Source organism: Rana temporaria, chromosome 8 (genome assembly GCF_905171775.1).
Source record: "Rana temporaria chromosome 8, aRanTem1.1, whole genome shotgun sequence".
Lineage (NCBI taxonomy): Eukaryota > Metazoa > Chordata > Amphibia > Anura > Ranidae > Rana > Rana temporaria.
Window position 1 is genome coordinate 46,413,719 of NC_053496.1, and position 12,414 is coordinate 46,426,132.

Sequence of the window (12,414 nt, forward strand, 5' to 3'; positions counted from 1 at the left end):
GAGAGCCTGACGTCCTCTAGTGAGCTTTGTGCTCACTGCTTGGCACTGTGCAGCTCGATTGGCATTTTGCCATTGTGATTAATCTAAATTTATTGAAATTGTTCATACCAATAATAAAATTAAACTCATAAAAAAGTGTTATTGGGTATAGTATTCCAGTACAAGAACCTGTCTTTAATAAGAGATAAAGTACTACACTGAACCACTCGAATTGTTGGGCCCCTAAAAGGGATAGCCAGTGTATAAAGCACATCACATTATAAGGATTGGTAGGAAGAGAGAGAAAAAAATGGGAGAAAAATACAAAAAAACTAAAAATAAATAAATAGGAAAAAACATTAAAAGGGGAACAAAGAATTAGAATATAGCAACCAGGAATAGGCACTCAGACCCCGCCTCACTCATCCCAACTCTGCACCAGGTTCAGATCTTACGATGAACCTGAAAGAATATTTAGCTTTTTCTATTGAACACCAGAATTGGTAGGTCCACCACTGGCGCCCTGTGCTTTTCACAGATGAGAGCAGGTTCACCCTGGGGGTCCTGGTTTCCTCCTGGTGTATGACAATGTCTAGTCTCCTGTGGCGAGAGTATGCAGCCAGTTCCTGGAGGATGACAGAATTGATACCCTTGAATGGCCCCCATGCTTGCCTGACCCAAACCCAATAGAAAACAACTGGGGCATTATGTTTCGGTCCAACCAACACTGCCAGGTTGCACCTCAGTCTGTTCAGGAGCTTGGTGTTGTTTTGGTCCAGATCTGGGAGGAAATACCCCAGCACACCATCCGTCGTCTCATTAGGAGCATGCCCTAATGTTGTCAGGCATGTATACAAGCACATTGGGGCCCAACAAACTATTCAGTACCATTTTGAGTTGCTGCAATTAAATGTCATCAAAATGGACTAGCCTGCTGCATAATTTGTTCACTTTTTTTTATGGTGTCTTTGACTTCAGCGCTCTGTCGTTTTTATTTCCATCAAACGATGTGGCATCCTTTCCACACATATTACTCTGTTCATATCAGTATAGATATCCAGCATTATATTTATCCCCATTGAGATCTCATGTTCCATTTTTTAAGAATGGTTCCAAACAAATCCAGGAAGCCTGTAAAAATCAGATCACAATTATTTTATTTCCAAACTTTAAAAGAATATCAATTGTAAATAGGTCCAGTTAGCCTAAATTTGTGAATAGTCTTAATTCTTTGTATTAACCACTTCCCGGCGGCCGTACGACTATATACGGCCGCAGGGTGGCTCTACTTCTCTGGGACGCCGTCTTTTTACGGCCGCCCCTTTCCTCGTTCCCCGCGCGCGCTCCCGAGCGCGCAGCGGGGAACTTCTGTGTTGGCCGTGTCAACTTTAAGCTTTATCTGAACACAGCTGTACAGCTTGTTTGAATTTCCCCACCGGTTTAAGCCATCATACCTTCCAAGTGTCAGAACTCACATATGCTCAATTGCTCATTGCCAAATTTTATTTGCATTAGAGGCATAATCCACGTACAGAAATAGAAGGTAAGGTGTACAGGTGCTGAAATGTATTTTTGAAACTTAGGAAGACAGATGGCTAAAGTATCCAACCTGCAGAAATTACTGTAGCATGTTCACAGTCTCAGAACATCTACTATATCATGTCCACAGTTTAAAATGTATCTGTAAACCCAATATTTCATATTTCTGATGTGCCTGCTGTACCATGCACTTGCATGACAAAGTGTTCTGTTCTCTTTGTATTGTTTACTTTGCATGAAATCCTTGGTTTTCCTACCAGTCCCTCTGCTGCTTTCCTATTAAAAGTTGACAGCACTAAGCGGGCGAACATTCCGTGGTCAGTTCTCTAGCTCTTGCATGACAAAGTGTTCTGTTCTCTTTGTATTGTTTCCTTTGCATGAAATCCTTGGTTTTCCTACCAGTCCCTCTGCTGCTTTCCTATTAAAAGTTGACAGCACTAAGCAGGCGAACATTCCGTGGTCAGTTCTCTAGCTATGTGGAATACTCAGCTTGCTCTCCTCCAGTGTCCACTCGTCCTGACTGCTGCTCCCCCCGTACTGCCTTTTACTGTACAGATCAGTGTACTGCTTTTTCTCCTTGCCTATGCAACTGAGAACAGAGGGAATGTGATCACTTAAGAAAAAGGGAAAACAGAGGTATTCATAAAGTTTTTTATATCTATACACAAATGTTTTGCCTTTCATTTCTATTTTAAACTGAATGGGTTGTTTTACAAGGTGATCATTTACAACCATGTTAAGACCACTTGGTATAGCATGTCTGCAGTCTCTGGCCACCCACTCACTGTACATTGTCCACGGTGGTGGGCCATCCCATGTAACATGTTCACAGTCTCCAGCCATCTCCTGAAGCATGGCTGCATTTTTTGACCATCTTTTGTAAAATGTTCATGGTCTTGAACCATTTACTGCAACATGCTCACAGTCTCTGACTATCCAATGTAGCATGTTCACATTCTCTGTTTTTTTTTTCCCCCCATAAAGAATGTTATTGAGAAAATACATAATATCAGGCCATACATACAATGAGAATACATTAACATATGATTATGTGAATTTATAGGGCATATTAATATAGCATAAATACTATAAGGCTAGTAGGCCCGCCAATATTCCAATCCCACAATCTGGGATTGGTAGAATGTAGCAGTAGGACCGTTGATGATAACACAATATGAGTTGCCTTTTTGAGGAAAGAAAGAGTAGGAAAGTGGAGAGAGAGAGAAGAGAGAGATAGAGAGAGAAAAAAAAGGGGGGAGGGGGGGAAGGGAGGGGGAAGGGTCAGGGCAAAGGGGTCATCAGTGCCAGCGGTCATCCACCAATGCAGCCACATAGGTTGGGCTCCACAATGCTCACTAGGCCAGCATTAGCTTTAGTCTAGGAGTTATGGGCCCGAAAGTGTTGGGTTGATTTAAAATGGGTCCAGCATGCCCACATGTTCGTAAATTTCTGAATGCGCTCTTGGGAAATGTGAACTAGCTCTTCCATTTCTTCTATTTTAGAAATCTTCATGAACCATTCCCTAATCGTCGGAGTGTGTGTGGATCGCCAATGTACCGAAATGCAAAGTCGCGCCGCTTTCACTATATGCATGGCAAGGGATTTATAGTATTCAGTTCTGGTTAAACGCGTATGATGCAAGAGGTACTGTGCTGGGGAGTAATCTAGAGTATAAGTAGTAACATGTGCAATAATCTCATGCACCTCTTTCCAAAATGGCTGAAGGGAATCACAGTCCCACCATATGTGGCGCATGGTCCCCTTCGCTCTCCTGCATCTCCAGCATGTGTCTGGGATGGCTGGAGAAAATTTGTGTAGGCGAGCCGGAGTCTTATACCAACGTGTTTCGATTTTGTAGCAGTTTTCCTGGATAGCAACATTAAGGGATCCCTTGTGGGTATATTCATTAATAAGAGCCCAATCCTCATTATTCAGGGAGACCTGGAGATCAGACTCCCAGGCTGTACGTGCTGAGTCTAAGTAGCTAGAGAGTAAAGGCTGATCGTTTTCAAAACCTCATGCATGTAGTCCCAGGCCACCCTGTCGAACGCCTTCTCCGCGTCTAGGGACAAAAAACGCCCTGGGTTTTATAGATTGTAAGCCAATGGTGGAGATTTAAAGCCCTAATGGTGTTGTCTCTGGCTTCTGACTTCTGTACATTGACAAGGCGTTGGGCCTTCTACTGTAGCATGTCCTCAGTGTCAAACCAACATTTATAGCATGCCTACAGTCTCTGACTATACACTGTAGTGTGTCCACAATCTCTGATCATCTGCTATAGTAGTGGCCCCCAACCTTTTTAGTACCAGGGACTGGTTTTGCAGCAGCCAATTTTTTCAGGGGGGGGTTATTGACAATGTGATGTTCACAGAGTCATTCCTCAGCCCCCCTTCACACCACAATCTCCCTTTACATTCCAGTCCCCCCTTTATATCAGTGTCCACAGTCCCCCTTTACACAGCAGCACAGAATAAAACACACACAATCCTATACCCACAGTTAATCCAGAGGAAGGCAAAAAAACATCATTAAGCATGATCCAATTTGCTCCAGTGGGGGGGGGGGGGGGAAACCTTCTTGATCCCTCAACAGGCAATCAGTTATTCCCTGGATCAACTTTAGTATCCAGTTATATTATGCGTATCTAGGAAAGAATCCAGTCCTTTTTTTAAATGATCTACTGAGCTGGCAAAAATAGCTCTTGAAAGAGTATATTCCACATTTCATAGCTCTTACCGTGAAGAAGTTTTTCTGCATTTGGAGATCAAATCTCATTTCCTCCAGACGTGACGAGTGCTCCCTTGTCCTCTGTGATGACCTTAAGGTGAATAACTCAACACCAAGTTCATTATATGGACCACTTATGTATTAGTACGTGTTGAATCTCCTCTTCTCAAGAGAGAATAAATTCAGTTCCTCTAATCTTTCCTCATAGCTGAGCTCCTCCATGTCTCTTTTCAGTTTAGTTGTCCTTCTCTGCACTTTCTCTAGTTCCAGATATCCTTTTTGTGAACTGGTGCCCAAAACTGAACTGGGTATTCCAGATGAGGTCTTACTAATGATTTGTACAGGGGAAAAAATGCTATCTCTCTCTCTAGAGTCTATACCTCTCTTAATACAAGAAATAATTTTGCTTGCTTTGGAAACCACGGCTTGGCATTGCACGCTGTTATTAGGCTTATGCTCTACCAGAACACCCATATTCTTCTCCACCATTGATTCCCCCAGTTGCACACCTCCTAGTATGTATGATGCATGTATATTCTTAGCCCCCAAGTGCATAACTTTACATTTATCAACAATAAACCTCATTTGCCACATAGTTGCCCAGTGCATTTAGGTTGGCTTGTAAGTTGGAGACATCCTGTAAGGTTGTTATTCCACTGCATAACTTGGTGTCATCTGCAAAGACTGGAATGGTACTTTTAATCCCAAACCCCATATCATTTATAAATATTTTAAAAAGTAAGGGTCCCAACACTGAACCTTGGTGTACCCAACTGATGACCTAAGACCATTCAGAGTATGAATCACTAACCACTACTCTCTGAATTCGGTCTTTAGTTAGTTTTCTATCCATTTAACTACAAACAGATTTTTGCAAGCCTGTAGACTTTACCTTACCCATAAGCCGTTTGTGAGGAACTGTGTCAAATGCTTTGGCAAAATTCAAGAATACCATGTCCGCAGTCACCTCTGTCCAAGGTTTTACTTACCTTATCATAAAAAGAAATCCGATTTGTTTGACAACTTCTGTCTTTCATGAATCCATGCTGTCTGTTGCTTAAAATGATCATCCATGTGGTCTTTTATTACATCTTCCATTATCTTCCTAACTAAAGAAGTTAAACTAACAGGTTTATAATTACTTGGTAAAGTCTTTGATCCCTTTTAAAATATGAGCACTATATTGGCCCTACGCCAATCCAGTGGTACCATTCCAGTCATTAACAAGTCCCTAAAAATTTGAAATAATGACTTTGAAATGACAGAGCTCAATTCTTTTAGGATCCGTGGGTGGATGCCATCTAGTCCAGGTGCTTTATCCACCTTTGTTCCCTCAAAATATTTCTGGACCATAACACTTTCGAGCCATTATGGATCATTTGGGGCTGTGTCAATACCATCCCCATTATGGACATGAGCTCCCTCATGGTCCTTTGTATACACAAATCTGAATAAGGTATTACACTGTAATAAATTTGCCTTCTCTTTGTCCCCAGTCACCCACTCCAGACTATTTTGTAAAGGGCCTACAGGCTCAGGCCTGACCTTTTTACTATTAATATAGTTGAAGAATTTCTTTAGGTTTGTCTTAGGCCCCATACACACAAGAGGATTTATCCGCAAATACGGTCCAGCGGACCGTTTCCGCGGATAAATCCTCTCGAGGATTTGTGTGGATTTCCATGCGATGGAGTGTACTCACCATCGCATTGAAATCCGCGCCGAAATCCTCTGGCGATGACGTGTCGCGCCGGCGCCGTGATTATGACGCGGCGACGTGCGCGACGCTGTCATATAAGGAATTCCACGCATGCGTCGAATCATTACGACGCATGGGGGGATCCCTTCGGACGGATGGATCCGGTGAGTCTATACAGACCAGCGGATCCATCCGTTGGGATGGATTCCAGCGGATAGATTTGTTTAGCATGTCAGCAAATATTTATCTGCTGGAAATCCATCCCAGGGGATAAATATCCGCGGAAACAGATCTGCTGGAGTGTACACACCATAGGATCTATCCGCTGAAACCCATTCGCTGGGATTTTTCAGCGGATGGATTCTATCGTGTGTATGGGGCCTTACTCTCTTTTGCAATTTGTCGTTCCTTTTGAATTTTTGCATCCTTGATTTCTTTTTTACATATTCTATTATATTCTTTGTAACATTTAAACAATGATATTGTTCCTTCATTTTTATATTTTTTAAAATCTCTTTTCCTATAATTTTTAGCTTTTTTTTTTACTTTGGCTGTGAGCCACATAGGTTTTAATTTTAGCCTGTTTCCCATGGGAATATACTTTGCAGTGAGTTTGCATACAGTAGTTTTGAAGAATTCACATTTCTGTACTGTGTTCATCAATGTCAATATTCCTTCCCAGTCTAAATCTTGGAGAGCAGTCCTCGTCCTTGGGAAATTTGCTCTCTTAAAGTTATAAGGTTTTTCTTTTTACATTCCAGTATGAGCTTGTTGCTTACAGCTAACATTAAATAAAATCATGTTCTGGTCACTGCTACCCAGATGTTCTTTATATGAACATTAGTAATACGCTCTGCATGGTTTGAGATTACCAGGTCCAGCAGAGCATCATTCCTAGTTAAAAAGCATCAAACCTTGTAATAGGTTTACATTTTTTTTTTACCAGTGAGAGAAGAGAGCCCGCTTCCTTCTAGACAACAGTCCTGAGATAAGTGGCACTACACCCTGGCGAGGTGGGAAGAAAGGGGAGGGGGGTGCATGGTGACTATCCCAGGTCAATCTTGCCTCCACAGCACTTGGCAAATTCTGATTCATAATAATAGGAAAAGCCGACCTCACAGGATCAAAAAGCATCGCTGCTCTGATGCTTCGTCTTCTCCTTCTTATAAGTATTATTAATATTATCTTTATTATTATTGCTATTATTTTTTTGTAATCTTAGATTGTGATTCATTTGAAGGCAATGGTCATTTTTTGTTCCTTTTTTTTGCAACTATGCTTTCCTTAGTTTGCAGTTGATCAAAATCGTGTATTGCAAAATAAGCAATGAGCTACAAGAACTTAAATTCTGTGCCAGTAATGCATTAAAATCCCTTGTGTAGCCATGGCTCAAACTGTTTATTTAAATGATGTTACAGGATGTTACATACTAAGGTCCCTAAGTTAAATGGGGAGGGGTTTGTGGGACTTTAAATAAGGAACACATATGCGTATGTGCACTTCCATCCCTATTCATTTGAAATACCGTATATACTCGCATATAAGCCAACTTTTTCAGCACATTTTTTATGCTGAAAAAGCCCCCCTCGGCTTATACTCAATTGAAGGTCTCCCGCTGTGTCATGCAGTTTTAACTGTTCGGCGGCCATCCACTGTAACAAAGTCCTGCCTTCTCCTCGTCCGTGAGAGACCAAACACTGATACAATGCTGGGAAACTGAATCAGTGTTTCGTCTATCACAGATGAGGAGGAGGCGGGGCATTGTTACAGTGAATGGCCAATGAACAGTTAAGACTGTATGACACAGCGGGAGACCATAATCAAAGGTACATGAGGCTGCAGATGGGCACAGTAAGGCTGCAGGTGGGCACAGTGAGGCTACAAATGGGCACAGTGAGGCTGAAGGTGGGCATAGTGAGGTTGCAAATGGGCACAGTGAGGCTGCAGATGGGCAAAGTGAAGCTGCAGATGTGCACAGTGTGGCTACAAATGGGAACAGTGAGGCTGCAGATGGGCACATTGAGGCTTAAGATGGGCACAGATTGGCACCGTGAGGCTGCAAATGGGCACAGTGAGGCTGCAAATGGGCACAGTGAGGTTGCAGATGAATGGCACAGTGAGGCTGCAGATGGGCATTGTATACCAGTAGCTGCTGCATTTCCCACCCGAGGCTTATACTCGAGTAAAAAAATTTCACATTTTTTTGTGGTAAAATTAGGTGTCTCGGCTTATATTCGGGTCGGCTTATACTCGAGTATAAACGGTACATTAAAAGAGGTTGGGACTTTAAATGAGGCAAGTAATAACTATTTCAATATCACAATATGAACATATCAGGTTTATTGGCACAGACAATGAGAAAACATAGCATTGGATACATACATGGATGACAAACATTTATTATATGCAAGACACACCTGATAAGTGGAACAATCCACGAAATGCATCAAGATTTATAGGATGCAGTCCCAACTTTATGCAGGGTGTTAACTACCCTCTGTACAAGAAGAAAGAACAAGTAGTTATCCCGTTGTACCCAACCAAAATTTAGTATCATAGATGTGCCTCCATTCCCATATATATATGTCAATAGAGAAAAAAGGGTTTTCGGGACTTTGAATGAGGCAAGTATGTACGTAATGAAAGAGAGAAACAAAAAACTGGTTGTGTATAGGCTACGTGTCATGGGTCCCCTAGGGGACATATACTTGCCTCATCCAAAGTCCCGAAACCCCTTCTTTCTCTATTGACATACCCTCTGTACAAGCTTTGATTCTAATATACAATCTACTCTCACCATGGTATAGGTTTATTTTTCTATTTAATCATCATAATAGCACGCTATACTACATCTTACCCTAGAAATCACTGTAAAGTGTATATATATATATATATATATATATATATATATATATATATATATATATATATATATATATTTTATATTAAGGTACTTTTTATGATGTGTCTTGAATATAAAAAATGATTGTCATCCATGTATGTATCCAATGCTGTTTTCTCACTGTCTATGCCAATAAACGTAATATGTTCAGATTTTGATATTGAGATAGTTATTACTTTAAAGTCCCAACCTCTTTTAATGTATTTCAAACTAAGGTTCCTATCTTACATTAATACATATACTAGAGCCAATTTAGACAGGATCCAATTAACCTACCCATGTCTCTGTAGCATGGTAGGTAACTGATGCAAACACAGGCAGAATATAAAAACTTAATGGAGATATGTCCTGGTTAGTATTCCAAGTAACCAAGGCCCCTAGTTTATTCTCCTTTTATCTCTAAGGTGACAAATAATTTCTACTTAGAGAACATGATTGTAAGCTAAGGGTTTACAATTTTCTATAACAAGCATTGGTGCAATTACTACATTTCCTTGTTGCACCATGACAGCCCCTATAAATAACTTACTGTGACCTGGAATGTCCAAAATGTAGAACTGCAAAGCCCTTTATAGCCCAGTACCTAAAATCCCCATTTAATTTTATCAGTTTAGAGGATTAAGTTGAAACTGGTCACCAAGTCAACTGCATTAAACACCCAACCAAACTTTTAAATGAACTAAATACATTTGAGGTGCATCAAAGCAAAAGGTGTACAAAGGTCTCTCTCTACTCTCCCCTACCATCAGCATCTATGCACTGCAGCACAACTTATCGGTTCCTTGCGCTGCTTCTTCCTACTTGCCTCTGAGATCTGCTGTAGCAATGTAGCAATTTAGATTTTTTTTAATATTTTCTATTCTTTCCCCACAAAGGTTACACTTTAAAGCTACTAATATCTGCCCTTCACCAAATAACTCTACTCCCACCGCCAACATGCATGACATTTAATTTCATGTTTATTACTGAAAATCATTCTGATGTATAGGGGGTCTTAGAAAAAGAGATCCACCTCCGGTGCTAGTAACAGATTGCATATGTTGTTTTTGTTGTAGCCCAAATTCTGTAGCCAAGACGAGGAGCAAATGGAGAACTAATAGTTGTAGTAATATATAAAATAAACAAAACAATTTTATATAATGAAATATGTTTATTCAGTTATTACAGAATGTAGGTGTAAAATCTAGCACATCATTTAAAGTATTCTAGAAGAAGAGAATAAAATTATCTGAACAAGTATTTCAGTTGGAAGTTCAGTTGGCAGCCTGAGTGCTGGCGATCCAGGAGTTGTAGTTGCAGACCTTGGTGTAGACACCGGGGTAGTTCCTCAGGGCACAGCCGTATCCCCAGGAGACAATACCCTGGAGCTGTCCGTTACACACCACGGGGCCACCAGAGTCACCCTGAAAATAGAAAAAGCATTTTTTAGAACTTTGTATGAATGACGGTAAATTATAAGTATTTAGATGTGGTGGATGTGTTGATTTTAATTTTTTTAGACTTTAGCTTTTTTTTTTCACCTGCTAATACAGGAGATGACACCCTTCCTGTCCCTGGGTGACTAAATTCACTACCTCCAAGGTATCTATGGAAGGAGCCATAGCAGCAATCAAGGCTGGATTACAAGCATGTCTGCCATTACTATTACAAGTGGGGCGATGGGAGTAGTAGCTTTCACAATCAAGATTATGCCCTGTACACACGATCTGTCCATCCGATGAGAACGGTCTGATGGACCGTTTTCATCGGTTAACCGATGAAGCTGACTGATGGTCAGTTGTGCCTACACACCATCGGTTAAAAAAACGATCGTGTCAGAACGCATGCGGTAAAACACAACGACGTGCTGAAAAAAACGAAGTTCAATGCTTCCGAGCATGCGTCGACTTGATTCTGAGCATGGGTGGATTTTTAACCGATGGTCATGCCTACTAACGATCGGTTTGTTTCTATCGGTTAGGAATCCATCGGTTAAATTTAAAACAAGTTTTTTTTTTTTTTAACCAATGGCGCCCACACACGATCAGTTTGGACCGATGAAAACGGTCCATCAGACCGTTCTCATCGGTTTAACCGATCGTGTGTACGCGGCCTAAGACTGGTGTTTGCTTCTAGTTTATTTCACAGGAAGAGACAAGGACTCTGGATGTCTGGCAAGATCAATAGTTAATTCCTATATTTGATAAAAAAAATATTGGGGTTGATTTACTAAAACTGGAGAGTGCAAAATCTGGTGCAGCTGTACATAGAAACCAATCAGCTGTTACCTTCAGTTTGAAGCTGATAATTTTTTTTTGTAGAGCTGCACTAGATTTTGCACTCTCTAGTTTTTTGTAAATCAACCTCAATACATATTAGTTCTTGGGTTCAGTTATACTTTAAGATTATATATTTTCCATATTTCCTCTGGTTGTAAAGGCAGAAGGTTTTTTTTATCCTAATGCATTCTATGCATTAAGAAAAAAAAAAAAAACTTCTGTGTGCATCAGCTCCCCTCAGCCCCCCTAATACTTACCTGAGCCCCATCTCTATCCAGAAATTTCCACGAGTCCCTTGGCCATCCAGGCTGAGAGACAGCAGCAGCGCCATTGACCTCTGCTGCTGTCAATTAAACTCAGTTAGCCAATTGGGAGAGAGCAGGCGGGGCTGAACCGCAGCTCCATGTCTGAATGGATACATGGAGCTGCAGCTTAGCTCAGGTGCCCCCATAGCAAGCTGCTTGCAGTGGGGACACTTGGCAGGAGGGAGGGGGCAGGAGCTCCAGCCAGGGACCCGAGAAGAGGAAGATCCAGGATGCTCTGTGTAAAATCACTGCACAGAGCAGGTTTGTTATTTTAGTAGAAAAAAAACAAGACTTTACAATCACTTTAACTTTATATGTTTTTTCATCTCCAATTAATATGAAATATCGCTAATGAAGATCTGTTTCACTATGCAGTTACCTGGGAAGAAATATCTTTAATCTAGTGTCAAAACTTCTCCTGGACATTGGACTATAAATTATACATTAAATTTAATTTATTTTTACATTTAAACTAATATTAAAAAACAAAACAAATTTCTTAGTCTACGAAAACTACTAGTTGTTTGAGAAAACACATTTCTCGGAACAGTACAACTTTATATACAAAATTAAAATAAGTTGTGGCAATTACCTGGCAGGAATCCTTGCCTCCCTCCAAGTATCCAACGCAGATCATGTTGCCAGTAATCTCTCCGGGGTAGGCGTTGCTACACTGGGCAGAGGTCAGGATGGGTGCGTTCACACACTGCAGGAGGTTAGGCATGCTGGCTACAATTAAAACAAATGACAGTTAATAAAAAATTGACTAGAGACAAAAGGAGAACAAATTGTGTTAAAAAAAATAGTATATTAGACACTGTATGTGATGAACTCAGCAAGAGGGACAGTGACAAGACCAGTCAGAGAATTGGCAAGAAGAGAGGCTTTGGAGGACTGGTCACCACAACCATAAATTCATGGAAGAAGTTAGCGGGACTCTGGATTAAGTTAAACATTACTTTGTGTTATTCCAATACCTTGACAAAACAAGCACTGGATCCTTCA

At 40.8% G+C, this 12,414-nt stretch overlaps 2 protein-coding genes across 4 annotated transcripts in view; both read right to left on the reverse strand.

The window, feature by feature from the left end:
* The window catches only part of LOC120946879 (trypsin-like), a 143,787-nt gene that overhangs the window by 62,253 nt on the left and 69,120 nt on the right, over positions 1-12,414 (reverse strand). The window lies entirely within an intron of this gene.
* Positions 1-12,414, reverse strand: part of LOC120946873 (trypsin-like) — a 50,582-nt gene that overhangs the window by 7,065 nt on the left and 31,103 nt on the right. For 2 of the 3 annotated variants that reach the window (XM_040361679.1, XM_040361682.1), the window contains exons 4-5: positions 12,002-12,138; positions 10,082-10,249 (exon numbers count right to left, since the gene is read on the reverse strand). The exons of the other annotated variant lie outside the window; for it this stretch is intronic. In XM_040361679.1, coding sequence (XP_040217613.1) covers positions 10,100-10,249; positions 12,002-12,138 — 287 coding nt within the window. In that variant the 3' untranslated portion in view covers positions 10,082-10,099. Of the gene's footprint in view, positions 1-10,081; positions 10,250-12,001; positions 12,139-12,414 lie in introns of those variants that run through there. 3 annotated transcript variants of the gene reach the window in all.